The sequence below is a fragment of the Vigna umbellata genome, chromosome 3 (assembly GCF_029865625.1).
Source record: "Vigna umbellata cultivar VRB3 chromosome 3, Vumbellata_1.0, whole genome shotgun sequence".
In the NCBI taxonomy this organism is placed as follows: domain Eukaryota; kingdom Viridiplantae; phylum Streptophyta; class Magnoliopsida; order Fabales; family Fabaceae; genus Vigna; species Vigna umbellata.
This window is the reverse complement of record NC_142167.1, coordinates 22,443,733-22,458,947: the sequence shown is the minus strand read 5'-3', so window position 1 is coordinate 22,458,947 and position 15,215 is coordinate 22,443,733. Positions and strand designations below refer to the sequence as shown.

The 15,215-nt window shown below is 31.1% G+C and overlaps 2 protein-coding genes across 2 annotated transcripts; both read left to right on the top strand.

Annotated features, from left to right (window-relative positions):
- The first annotated feature begins 2,489 nt into the window (after window positions 1–2,489).
- On the top strand, window positions 2,490–5,447 carry LOC148201944 (disease resistance protein RPP13-like). The gene has a single exon (XM_088110312.1). The coding sequence runs from the start codon at window positions 2,621–2,623 to the stop codon at window positions 5,405–5,407; it is 2,787 nt and encodes a 928-aa protein (XP_087966438.1). The 5' UTR covers window positions 2,490–2,620; the 3' UTR covers window positions 5,408–5,447.
- A 3,540-nt stretch (window positions 5,448–8,987) lies between these two features.
- On the top strand, window positions 8,988–11,270 carry LOC148201943 (disease resistance protein RPP13-like). The gene is made up of 2 exons (XM_088108786.1): window positions 8,988–10,927; window positions 11,092–11,270. The coding sequence occupies exons 1-2, from the start codon at window positions 9,114–9,116 to the stop codon at window positions 11,132–11,134; spliced, it is 1,857 nt and encodes a 618-aa protein (XP_087964912.1). The 5' UTR covers window positions 8,988–9,113; the 3' UTR covers window positions 11,135–11,270.
- Window positions 11,271–15,215: the final 3,945 nt, after the last annotated feature.

The window sequence follows — 15,215 nt, the reverse complement described above, 5'->3', positions numbered from 1 at the left end:
TTAATAATTTAGACGACATCATAAAAAAAATCAAATTAAACATATATTACCAAAAGTGGAACAAAAAAAGTTTTAGAACAAAATTGACGAAAATAAAGACCAAAAGAATATTTAAACCTTATTATTAGTAATGTTAGTTGTAGTATCATCAGTGTCACAGTCGAGATCATGACGTGGTTAGAATCATCGTCATAGTTTATTTTGTAAAAAATCATAAAATAAGACATTATTTATGAAAATTCGATGTTAAGTTTAAGAATCAGTTATGCATAGCAAATGTATTAGCATGGGTAATGTTTTTAATTAAATGTAATTAGTTAATATGGTTTAAGAATATTTGACTTTCCTTCCAAATGACACTCAAAAGAAAAAAAATTGAACTCCACAAAAATTGACCTTACTCTTACATCTTCTCGTCCAAAATGAAAAATTCTAAAAGATTATTTTTTGAAAATGTTGATGATTTTGTTTTAGAAGATATTGTATTTTTTAGTATTTTGACTATTGTTATGAGAATGGGTCACTTAGTTCAATCCGGCTCGATCCACCATGGGTTGACTACTTAGTGAGTTAACCCAACCCGACTCACTTGACAAATAAACTTGAAGGATTAACTCACTGACTCACTTAATTACAAATTTTTTTTTCAATTAAAAAAATAACAAAAATCTTTTAATTCAAATATAAATAAAGAGAGGAAGGGTCTTAAATTATATTTATGATCAATCAAACATGATATTTCATTCACACAAAGATATCACAAAATATTTTTAACAAAAGTTTTAGTAACTTCATAGCAATTCAAATTTATTTTTACATAAAAATTGAGTTATTGAATATAGATTTTTTGATTTTTCATGTTGTTTAATTATTTCATACAAAGATAATTTCATTCGAGTATCTATTTCAATATTTTATAAAATGACTAATCTAACTAAAAATACTTATTAGAAAAATTAGGTGGACTTGTGAGTCAAACCGGTTCACCACGAATTTAACTCGGGTAAATCGACTTTAAAATTGATTCATATCAAAGTTTTATTTTATTTTTTCAACCCAATACAACTTAAAATCATGATAATCAAATTGACTAAGAGATTCTAACATGTTTTCTCAACACTAATTTTTACATAAATAAAAAAGACGTCCATAACGACTAGATCAAATAATTAACTAATACCTTTTTAGCTATTATTTAATTATTTAGAAAAAAAATATTATATACTATAACAATAAAATCTCAAAAATACTCTTATCCTTACCGATCACAAATATATTATTTTTAATCTTATAATTTTTTATGCTAAAAAATAATAAATTTAAGATAAATGTTTAAAATGAAATAAAATAAAAATCCAAAATAGAAAACAAGATTAACAATTATACAACAAGCAGCATGATGAGCAATGAGAACGAGACATGTGCAATAAACAAAATAAATAAGCCCAAAAACAACTACAAATACTTAATAAACAGAATAAAAAGTCCAAAAACAACGACAAAGTACCTAAAGAATGTGGGGGCGGACAACTACGGAAGTGCAAAAATAAAATAAAAACACAAAGTCCGAGGTGTACAGTAGAAAATCAGAGTGTCCCGCAAAAGTTTCGTGGTGTAAGTCGAAAGTTCCTTTTTTTTTCTTCATATCAGAAACCTTTATTCGCGGCAGCTCTTGTCCACCACATCACCATCGCCGTCGCACCTCCCCATGGCCGCCAAGAGCATTGCAGGCGACGTCGTCCATGCTGGAAGCGCCGCCGCCCCTTCGTTCCTCCTTCCGCGCGGGCGAGGGATGAAAATAACGAAGAAGTAAGGATCGGTGTTGGATGTAGGTAGAATGGTGGATTTGGTGTGTTGTATTTTTTGAGTGCAGTGGAAATAAGAGAAAAATGAGATGAAAAGATTGGTATTGCTTGTTGCGGGAGGAAAAGAAAGGGACTCAACGCTAATGTGTGACGAGGAAATTGGTATTGCTTGTGGCATGAGGAAAAGAAGCGGCTGAACTTTAATGTGTGATGATTGAATTGGTATTGTTTGTCGCATAGGAAAAGAAATCGGCTGAACTCTAATGTATAATTATAGGAATTGGTATTGTTTTGGCAGGAAGAAAAGAAAGCGGTTGAACTCTAATGTGTGACGAAGGAATTGGTATTGTCTGTGGCTGGAGGAAAATAAAGTGGCTGAACTCTAATGTGTGATGAAGGAATTGGTATTGCTTGTTGTCTCAAATGTGTGATGATGAAAATGGTATTGCTTGTCCCACGAGAAAAAAAGAGAGAAAATAATATATATGTTATGTTAAAATGTAGTAAAAAGAGTTTGTTAAAAGATAGTTTAGTAAGCATAAATATTCTATGCCAAATCACATTATGCACGGCAGGTTTCGTTCAAAGGTAGCATGATAAAACCAGAACCCTTGAACCCAACTCTTTATATATTCTTTATTATTGGAGCCACTTTTTATACTATACATTTAGATATTCTTTTCTTTGTAATTGCAAGCTACACTGTATTGCTTTTCCTGGTGCCTTAGTAAAATCCCTGTTACTCTTCTTCCATCACCAACCACAAACCCATTCTCCAACCACATATCCAAATCTACACGCTCCTCCACGTTGTAATGGCAGACAGTGTAGTTTCGTTTGTTTTGGATCACTTAGCCCAGCTTGCGGCACGCGAAGCTGACTTGCTGTGTGGCGTGGAGGACAGGGTCCAATCCCTCCAATACGAACTTCAAATGATCAAAGAGCTCCTCAATACTACGAAGAGAAAAAAGGGAATGGAATATACTGTATTGAAGCAAATCAGAGATGTGGCCCACTTAGCTGAGGATGTCATCGATACATTCGTGACCAAAGTTTCCATTTATAGGAGGAGAACCATTCTGGGGAGGATGCTCCGTGGCTTTGGCCAAGCAAGGTTGCTCCGCCACGTAGCAGACAAAATAGACAAGCTCAAAACCACTCTCAACGAGATACGCGACAACAAGGACAAATATGATGCTTTTAAAGAAACCACTAATCAATCTGTAGCAGAAGAGGAGGAGGAGAAGGAAAGGTTGCAATCGCTGCACAAGCTAAGAAGAGACGTGGAGGAAAAACATGTGGTTGGCTTTGTTCAGGACTCCGAGGATGTCGTCAAGCGACTCCATGGAGGTGGTTCAAATCGTAAAGTTGTCTCTATAGTTGGCATGGGGGGATTGGGGAAGACCACCCTTGCCCGAAAGGTCTATAACAGTAGTGAGGTGAAAAACCACTTCGATTGTCACGCGTGGGTTTATGTGTCAAACGAGTGCAGAGTTAGGGAGCTTTTGCTTGGCCTTCTTAAGCTTTTGATGCCAAATTTTGAACAACAACGCAGAGGCAACAAGAAAGGTAAGAAAAGTGCCGAAGACGTTAACAACCTGAGTGAGGAGGAGCTGAAGAAACAAGTGTGGAACTGCTTGGAGAGGAAAAGGTATCTTGTGGTGGTAGATGACTTGTGGAAAAGGCAGGATTGGGATGAGGTGCAAGATGCTTTTCCAGACAACAACAGAGGAAGCAGAATATTGATCACTAGTCGTTTGAAAGAGGTAGCCTTGCATGCCGGTGATGATGTTCCTCACTATCTTCAATTCCTGAGTGAAGAAGAAAGTTGGGAGTTGTTTTGCAGGAAAGTGTTTAGGGGTGAAAACTGCCCTTCTGGTTTGGAGACCCTGGGAAAACAGATGGTTCAAAGTTGTCGTGGTTTGCCGCTCTCCATCATTGTCTTAGGAGGGTTGTTAGCCAACAAGGAAAAGTCAGATAGAGAATGGTCTAAAGTAGTAGGTCATGTTAATTGGTATCTGACTCGAGATGAGACACAAGTAAAGGATATAGTTCTCAAGCTCAGCTATGACAACTTACCAAGGAGACTAAAACCATGTTTTCTTTATCTTGGGTTATTTCCTGAAGATTTTGAAATACCTGTTACGCCATTATTGCAAAAATGGGTTGCGGAAGGTTTTATTCAAGATACAGGAGATAGAGACCCAGATGATGTTGCGGAAGACTACTTGTACGAGCTCATCGATCGTAGTTTGGTCCAGGTAGCAAAAGTGAAGTTTAATGGAGGTTTGAAGAGGTGTCAGGTTCATGATCTTCTTCGAGATCTTTGCATATCAGAGAGCAAAGAGGACAAAGTGTTTGAAGTTTGCACAGACAATAACATTTTAATCCCTACAAAACCTCGCAGACTGTCCATTCACAGTGATATGGCTCACTACATTTCTTCAAGCGACAATGACCATTCATGTATTCGTTCTTTGTTTTTCTTCGGGCCAAGTTATGAAGTTCGTGGGAGAGAGTGGAAATGGCTTTTGGACGACTTCAAATTGGTTCGAGTGTTGGAGTTTGGACTTAACAGGTGTCAAAAGATCCCTTCCAATTTAGGGAACTTCATCCACATAAGGTACTTGAGAATAGACTCAATGCTTGCTGTATTTGTTCCTGATTCAATACTTAACCTTTGGAATCTACAAACCATAAAGCTAAGTATTTCGGTTTATCTGACTGCAATTGAGAGTCCAATTTCTTTTCCGGTTGAAATGTGGAAACTCAAACATTTAAGACATTTGAATGCATCAGAGCCTATCAAGTTGCGAGGAAGATGTTCAAAATCAGACGAGAAGATGTGGAATCTTCAAACCATATCTACCATTTTACTCAATAAGCAATCGACATCTCTAATAAAGAAAGGAACATTCCCCAATATTAAGAGGATGGGCTTGTGCGTGGCAGAAAATGAATATGAAGGTGAATTACCTAATTTACTGCAACACCTACAACAATTAAAGCATTTGAGTAAATTAGTGATTGCTTTCGAAGTTTGGTCTGATTGGACGGGGAAAGAACAAATTCAAAGCCTGGGACAATTCAATTGTCTAACTTTCTTAATGATGAATAATGTTTCAAAACTTCTAACCTCTGAGCTCATACTTCCTCCAAACATTACAGAGTTAATGTTAACCGGGATTGGGTGCATTACTGATGAGGGGATTAATGGTTTGGGAAATCACTTCAAACTCAAAATTTTGAGTCTTTGGGGATTTACGGGTGGGGATTCTAATGACCTCAACTGTGCTGATGGCAGCTTTCCACAACTCGAAGTGTTGCAAATGAGATTTATACCACTTCGAAAGTGGGAATTAGGAAATGGGGCAATGCCAAAGCTTCAACATGTGCTTATCCACAGATGTCAACCATTAGATAATCTCCCAACTCAACTCTGTTCTTTGAATGGATTGAAAAAAGTGCATATAACCGATTCGGTCTCAAAACAAATGACTCACATTTTAGGAATTTTAGAAACAAATAATGGAGTTCAAATTGATAGAGGAGATAATCTATCTTGGGTTGAGTATGATGGGGATACTTTTGATATTATCTAGAACTGTGAGATTTATGGATGTATTTTATATACTATGAAATATTAATAATACCTTGATTTTAAATTTTTAAATTTAAAGAATAATTCGCTATATTTATATTTTTTAAATATTGAAATTTTTTCTAAAAATTAATTTAAAATAAAAGATATTAAATAAATATATTTTAATATAATAAGGACAAAGAAGATATGTAAAGCTTTACTATCCACATATTCATATTCATTTTCATTTGCATTTTTATACCTATTACGTTTATTTCATCCTTTCCAAGTAATGTGCGTCCTCGTATCAACTACTATATCCATTTATTTATTATTCTGCACATTAATTATTTTTTTTATAAAATTTTAAAAATCAAAATAAGATAAACATAATATTATTAATGATTTGATGATTTTACAATTTTTTCATTATCAAATATTAAAAATATATCATAATTACATAAATAATAAATCAAAATAAAAATTAATAATTGAACAATAACTGTATTATTTTTCAACCTGTTCCTTTTACTCCAAATTATTTTTTATATTAAATCACATTAACCATAAATACTCAATAACTTACAAATTAAGATAAAAATATTCTTAAATTTTCAACCTGGAAGTCTTGCCATGTTCTTTTTTTTTGTAATTTTTTATAGTATATTGTTGGAAATAACTGTGTGAGTTTAATTACTCAATTCTATATTTTTCATAATAAAGTATTTTTTATCATATTCATATTATTTAATATAATAGTTTATTTTGATAAAGCTTTTGATTATAATTTAAAATTTGTTTTATAATAAAAATTATTATGACCAGTGGAAATACATGTAGCACATCTGTGTCCAATTTAATATATATATATATATATATATATATATATATATATATATATATATATATATATATATATATATATATATATATATATATATATATATATATATATATATATATATATATATATATATGAGTTTGCTCATGCGCAGAATCTAGAAGAAAGTGGCTATATAGATCAACTACTCCCAAAATGTCTTACATATATATTATTCTGAGCCAAATGTGCACTTCGCAGGAAGGTGTCATGCGGTAAGCAATATGCAATTAAATATTTCAATTTTAAAAATAATGAAGGTGTCTTTAATAATAATTGAATAAAGAAAATAAATTTTTTATATTGCTTAATATATGAAGGATAAAGAAAATAATTTTTTTACATTACCAAATAGATGAAGGATTTATATTATTTAACACTTTAATCAAGAGTTAAATATTTTTGTGAAAAATAAATAAATAAAATATTAAAAATAAGTAGAAAAATTCAAATATAAGAAATAGAATATTGAATTTACATATATAATTTAAATATAAATACATAAAGGTTATAATGAGAGAGAAAATATCATACAGATGTGAATTGATTTCACATTAAACCAAACAATTAAAAGAAAAAAATTATAATAAAAAGTAATATAATATTTTTGTCCCTTTAGTAAAAACTAAAATTAGTCTATTTTCAAAAATTTAAACAAATTTTTTTCGTAACTTTATAAATATGAAGATTTAATTCTTTTAACTAAATTTTATTAAATTTATTTCAAATGCATTTCTCAACTAATATTTCACATTTAATATATTTTATATATTTAGCATTTCAAAAATTTATATATATATATATATATATATATATATATATATATATATAAAGATTTTGAAAATTCTTAAAATATTTGTTTAAGATCATTAATTATTGTAGTACATAAGAACTTATGTCAAAAGGTTAAGAACTGTCACATAATTACTAGATGAAACTAATTCTAGTAAACTCTTCAAATGATTGACAACTAAAAGTGACATCTATACGGGTAATTAAAGAACTCGTTTAATTTACATTAGTGATGTTATTTTTTGCTGTCACAATATTAAGGCAACTATTTCATATAGTATTATATATATTATGAAAAATAATTTTTATATAAATATTTAATAGAAAGTTTCTTCCACTCTAGCATGTTTCAACACTCTTTTATATAAAATAAGAATGTATTCGCATAGACAAATTATTTATTGTTTTTCATATAATTATACTAGTTGCGTTTTCAACTTATTGATTATAAATTGTGCCCATATCATTTAGCTTAAATTCAATCATGACATTGGTATATTTAGAGAAAAGTGTTTAAAAGGGTTAAATATATTTTTGGTCCCTTAACTTTCGGTGAAAATTGGAATTAGTCCCTCTTCGAAACTTTGGACTAATTTAGTCCCAAACTTTAGAAATGTGTGAATTTAATCCTTTTAACCAAATTTTGTTAACTTTATTTGATGTTTCAAACGCATTTTTCAGTTAACATTGAAGCAAAAATGTGTCAAACAGTGTAAATAACTCAAATGCTATCATGAAACGCACTTGAAACATCAAATAAACTTAACAAAATTTAGTTAAAAAGGACTAAATTCACACATTTCTAAAGTTTAGGGACTAAATTAGGCCAAAATTTTGAAGAAGGACTAATTCCAATTTTCACTAAAAGTTAAGGGACCAAAAACATATTTAACCCGTTTAAAATTCAATAACTTAAAAGACAAACATGTTGATTTAACATTATGCGTATAAGCTAAATTAAAAAAAAAACATTATTTTTATTTATTGAACAGTGATATATAATAATAACAAAAATAATGTAAAAATTGTTTGAAGAAAACCCTAATTCAGAAAAATAACGCAAAACAATTACTTATATGCGTAAAAAAAAATTGAAACTGGAAGAGAAAATTGTACTGTATTATCAGAGTTGGAATTGAGAAAAGGTTTGGTTGAGTATATAAATGGAATTGTTTTATAGAACGACAGTTATATGTATATATATAAAAAATCATACAAATTTTGTAAAAATTAAATAAACAAAACTAATTCATTAAAATTTGTATTTATTTTTCGTTTAAACCTTTTAATGAATTTAGTTTGACCTTACAAATTAAGCAAAATAAAGTAATTGACATATTTAGTATATGAATAAGTTCTTCTATTTTATTTAGTGAATATGAGATATTAGTGTTTAGAAATTGTTAGAATATATATTAAGTCAATTTGATCCAATCAGAAGCGATGGAGTGCCGTGGATTCAGTTTGAATACGTTGGGCGATAACGTTGATATATAAAGACGAAATAAAACAAATGAATCTCTTACATATATATTATTCTATGCCATCTAATAACCACCAAACAACACACAGAACTGTCATAAATATAAGAATAATGAGAATAACATATATTTACATTCATTTAATACATATTATTTTTCTAATGATGATAAAAAAATAAAAAATAAGGAAGAATAATGTCTTAAAAAATTTGTGTTTGAAAAAATATCATTTCTCAATATGAATATTCTAGGCCCAATGCGTAGAAGGTACAATGCATATGGCAGGAAGGTGCTACGCTACTCACATTATGCATTCAATGGGAAGGTTTACTTCAAAAGTAGTAATGGTTGACGCACAGTCAATGGACCAATAAAACCACAACCCAAGTCTTTATAAATTCTTAATTGCAGCCACTTTGCAAAGTATGCATTTCGATATTCTTTTCTATGCGATTGAAAGCTATACTGGATTGCTTTTTCTGGTGCCTTAGTAAATCCCTATTACTTCCATCACCAACCACAAACCCAGTATCCAAGCACAGATCGAAATCAACACGCTCGTCCACGCTGTAATGGCAGAAAGGGTAGTTACCTTTGTTTTAGATCACTTAGCCCAGCTTGCCGCACGCGAAGTTAACTTGCTGTATGGCGTGGAGGATAGAGTCCAGTCCCTCCAGTACGAACTTCAGATGATCAAAGAGCTCCTCAATACCACAAAGAAAAAGAAGGGAATGGAACATACTGTATTCAACCACATCAGAGATGTGGCCCACTTAGCTGAGGATGTCATCGACACTTTCGTAGCCAAAGTTTCCATTTACAAGAGGAGAACCATTATGGGGAGGATGCTCTGTGGCTTTGGCCAAGCAAGGTTGCTCCACAACGTAACCGACAAAATTGACAAGCTCAAAACCACTCTCAATGAGATACGCGACAACAAGGACAAATATGACGCTTTCAAAGAAACCACTAATCAATCCACAGCAGAAGCAGAAGAGGAGGAGGAGAAGAAAAGGTTGCAATCGCTACAGAAGCTAAGAAGAGATGTGGAGGAAGAACATGTGGTTGGCTTTGTCCAAGACTCCAAGGATGTCGTCAAGAGACTCGTGGGAGGTGGTTCAACTCGTAAAGTTGTCTCTATCGTTGGCATGGGGGGATTGGGGAAGACCACCCTTGCCCGAAAGGTCTATAATAGCAGCCAGGTGAAGAACCACTTCGATTGTCGTGCATGGGTTTATGTCTCAAACGAGTGTAGAGTTCATGATCTTTTGATTGACCTTCTTAAGCATTTGATGCCAAATTTTGAACAGCAACGTAGAGGCAACAAAAGAGGTAAGAAAAGCGTAGGAGACATTAACGACCTTAGTAACGAGGAACTGAAGAAATTGGTGCGAAACTGCTTGGAGTGGAAAAGGTATCTTGTGGTGGTAGATGACCTGTGGAAAAAACAAGATTGGGATGAGGTGCAAGATGCTTTTCCGGACAACAACAAAGGCAGCATAATATTGATCACTAGTCGTTTGAAAGAGGTGGCCTTGCATGCTGGTGATGATGTTCCTCACTATCTTCAATTCCTGAGTGAAGAAGAAAGTTGGGAGTTGTTTGGCAGGAAAGTGTTCAGAGGTGAAAACTTGCCTTCTGATTTGGAGCCTCTAGGAAAGCAAATGGTTCAAAGTTGTCGTGGTTTGCCGCTCTCCATCATTGTTTTAGCAGGGCTGCTAGCCAACAAGGAAAAGTCACATAGAGAATGGTCTAAAGTGGTGGATCATGTTAATTGGTATCTCACTCGAGATGAGACTCAGGTGAAAGATATAGTTCTCAAACTCAGTTACGACAACTTGCCAAGTAGACTAAAACCATGTTTTCTCTATCTTGGGTTATTTCCTGAAGACTTTGAAATACCTGTTACGCCATTATTGCAAAAATGGGTTGCGGAGGGTTTTATACAAGATACAGGAAATAGAGATCCAGATGATGTTGCGGAAGACTACTTGTATGAACTCATCAATCGCAGTTTGGTCCAAGTAACAGGAGTGAAATTTAATGGAGGTTTAGAGATGTGTAAGGTTCATGATCTTCTTCGAGATCTTTGCATATCAGAGAGCAAAGAGGACAAAGTGTTTGAAGTTTGCACAAACAATAACATTCTAATCCCTACCAAACCTCGCAGACTCTCCATTCACAGTGACATAGGTCATTACATTTCTTCAAGCAACAATGACCATTCATGTATTCGTTCCCTGTTTTTCTTTGGGCCACATTATGAGGTTCATGGCAGAGAGTGGAAATGGCTTTTGGACGACTTCAAATTGGTTCGAGTGTTAGAGTTTGGACCTAACAGTTGCCACAAGATCCCTTCCAATTTAGGAAACTTCATCCACTTAAGGTACTTGAGAATAGACTTAATGTTTGGTACATTTGTTCCAGATTCAATACTTAACCTTTGGAATCTACAAACCATAGATGTGGAAACTCAAATATTTAAGAGTACAATAACGTCATTCCCTGTTCAAATGTGGAAACTCAAACATTTAAGGCATTTGAATACAGGAGGTCCTATCGAGTTGCGAGGAAGATGTTCAGAATCAGATGAGAAGATGTGGAATCTTCAAACCATCTCTCCCCTTATACTCAATAAGCAAGCAATATCTTTAATAAAGAAAGGAACATTCCCCAACATTAAGAATATGGGGTTGGACGTGCAGGCTCATGGTTGTGAAGGTGAATTACCGAACCTACAACAATTAAAGCATTTGAATAAATTAGTGATTTTGATCGGACGTCACAAGCCGCAAGAACTGGTTCAAAGCCTAGGACAATTAAGTTGTCTGACTATCTTAGTGATTGGTAATGTTTTGGACCTTCTAACCTCTGAGGTAATATTTCCCCCTAACATTACAGAGTTATCGTTGTCAGGTATTAAGTGCATTACTGATGAGGGGATGAACAGTCTGGGAAATCACTCCAAACTCAAAATTTTGAGACTTTGGGGAAATATACTTCAGTCTGGGGATTCCATTGACCTTAATTGTATGGATGGCAGCTTCCCACAGCTGGAAGTGTTGGAAATTAAATATATGCGACTTCGAAAGTGGGAAATAGGCAATGGTGCAATGCGGAGGCTTCAAAATGTGATTATCCACAAATGTCCACTGTTAGATAATCTCCCAACTGAACTATTTTTTTTGAATGAATTGAGAAAAGTGAATATAACGGAATCTCCCTCAGAACAAATGGCGCACATCTTACAAATTTTAGAAACAAATAATAGAGTTGAAGTTGTTATAGGGACTACCTCTTGATGATTAGGATTATTGTTTTATGCTTAAATATTTACCTATGGATGTACTTTGCGATGTAACATATAAAATATTAATAATATTTTAATTTTGAGTTTTTATATTTAAATAATAATTATTTATATTTATATTGTTTCATCTTTTCAAGTAATGTATATACCCATTTATATATTATTCTAAAATTAATTAATTTTTTGATAAAAATATAAAAATAAAAATATGATAAACATAATATTATTAATGATTTGATGAATGCACGTTTTTCATTATCAAATATTAAAAATATATCATAATTACATAAATATTAAATCAAAATAAAAATAAATAATTGAACAAAAATAAAAATAAAAATAACCATAAAAAATAGATAAAAGTATTCATTGCTAATTTGAGGAGATTGAGAATTGTATTTAATTTTAAAAAAATCACAAAAAAAAATGTAATTAAAGTTGTGGTAAAATAATCACATTTTCATCTTATTAGTTATTGATTAATGTATTTCACCACTGCAAAAAAATTAACGTGTCTTATTTCCGATATTCAACATTCAATCTAGATTCGACATTTTATTAGGAGATGTCAATTTATTGTTGGATCTCCTCTCTCAGACATTAATTTTAACCATCAACTCTTTCTAAATCGAGGTCCATTTTGTTTTTTTTAATTTAATTTATTTTTACAATATTATCATACCTGAAAATAATACATATTATGAGTTTCAAGCAATAGAGATTAGGCACTCAATGCCGCTTTCAATATCCATCAATTTGCACACAAAACTACATCATAAACCAAAATTAATGGGTGCAAACAAAATTTAATCGGTGCACTAAAGTTAATTGGTATAAAATAAATTAATTAGAAGAAAATCAATCAAACATATCTTGCAAAAACAATGACAAACGCGAACGAAGCGAAAACTCAAACAAAAATACGAAAGAAAGTGAGGCTCACGTTCTGTGTGTTTTAGGGATTTAAAAGGGCATTTGACGTCGCCCCGATCCACCATCGACGTCTAATTGCTAAAAAATTCCATTTTGGTGCTTCTTTTAACGTATTTTTGTACTTTATTGACGTATGAGGAGGGGGATTCGACGTCTAATGTATTAGGGGTTGACCTCTTCTATGTTTTACGTCTAATGTCTGAAAAAGTGTCCTTTCAACTCTGATTTTGCACCTTCTGACAGAGGATTTGACGTCTGATCTGGTGGAGTCCGACGTTTATATGTATTAAGGCTATTTTTTTTACAAAACTGTCACCAATCATTTTTACTTTGGTTATTCTGTTATGAGACGTTTTACACGTGATGTTATACACAGTTTTTGTACTAATGTTTGAAGTTTTTAAAATACCATAAAATAAATAAAATTTATGTAATTAAAATTGTAAGATGAACAAGTATTTCAAAATTCCGGTTTTTGCAATGAGTATTTTAAACAATGAGTATTTTAAAATTTAAAACAAAAAACAAACATAAAAATGAAAACGAAATAAATAAATGCTTAGCTACACGATGAATTTAAAAAAATTAAAGATTATTTATATTTATTATGGATAAATGTCAGAATTATGTATTAACAATGAAAAAGTTTATTTGTCACTCCACCTAAGCATAGTCTACAAATTACAAACTGGTGGACCTTTTGTTATGAGGATATTCTTTTAATTTGTTTTTACTATCATTATATATACAATTGTATTTTAACTTTCTGATCAGTGCTTTCCGATCTATTATAAACTAATTTACTAATTTAGGTAAAAATTTCTATTAGTGATTATTCCTCGATGTTTTCTTGGTTGTAAACCGCAAGAACTGATTCAAGTCTTCACCGGACATATTCCACCTTGGGAGAATGATTAGGTATCTTAAATATGGTTAGTAGCTCATTTGCCTTCCATGTTTCATTTGCCTTCAGTTCATTATGTCTTTTATTTTGTCTTTCTTTCTACAAGTTTGCAGTCAGTTTTTGATTTTTGGTTTTTTGGATGGAATGTTTGATTTTATTTTTTTATTATGTGGAAAATAAAAGGAAACATGGAAATTGCATTTTAGTTTATCATTTTATTGTTTATGAAATAATGATTCAGAGATTTAATATATTAAAATCTCTTAAAAAAATTATATTAATTTGATTAGAATGTTCATATACAGTTATTTTATAAATTAAAAATATTTAAATTTGCAAGAAATTAGAAATTAATTACATGTTTTTTTCTTATACTAATTTTTTTTTAAAAAGACGACTCTAACTTATAAAACTTTTGTAAATATTTTAATTTAAGACTTTTTTAGTTTTGTGAATTTTTCTGATTTCCACTCATATGAACCAAAATCATATTGCAAATTTAGTATGTATCTATTGAATTACTTTTATATATTCAGTACTTAAAATTTTTATATTTTGCAATTGAGTTTGCATTTATTTAATTTTTTTATATTATTTGAGTGGTGTAATTATTATTTTTCAATATTATTTATTTTCACATGTTAATAATACAAAGTGATAAACTTTCATTGAAAATATGGGGAGGTTGTTATCACCTACTACATTAATTAGTAGCAATATGGAAATCATTATGAAAATAATATTTTTTTTATAAGTATATAGTAAAAACATTCCTTTCAATTTTAAGGTAATACTATTTGAGACCATAAACGTGTATACTTTTTCATAGGAAATGTTTCATACCAGGAAATGAAATTATATAACTTCATACATAGTTGTGTGAAGATCATAGCCTTCATCCTAATTTATATTAGATCGATGACGTGTTTTTTAAGTGTCCTCTTTTTTTACATGTTATTTGATAGATAACTATGAGGAGAAGTATTTTATGTGAAAGTCATGAAAACATTAAAATGATGATATTGTTGGATGTGAAAAGAATTCTCACATATAACGAAAAATATAGTTGATTAATCTGTGAAATAATAGATATATATAATCTCATAGAACTAATGTATATTGTTAATGAAGTATTAGATGAAGTTGAGCTTGTAACTACTTGTCTACATATATTCATCTATTAATCGAAATTGGATAAAACACAAAATTTACAAAGATAATAAACCATATGTCACAATTTAATAGATCAAAATTGACTAAAAAAAAAAACTTATAAACAAGCCTAAGAAACTTATAAAAAAGCATCTCAATTAATTCAACCAGAATGTTTTTCTTTAGAATTTAGAATACAAAGATATTTTGTTTCATAAATTAGTACAAGAACTTCTGTTTATATTCTACCTAATAATGAATGAAGCCATCAAGTTGAATCCTAGATTTTCCCAAAGATAGATATTTTAATCCAAGGAAATGTTCTCTACACATGGGAAGCTATAATTTAATTTAATTTAAAAGGAATAATTAGAA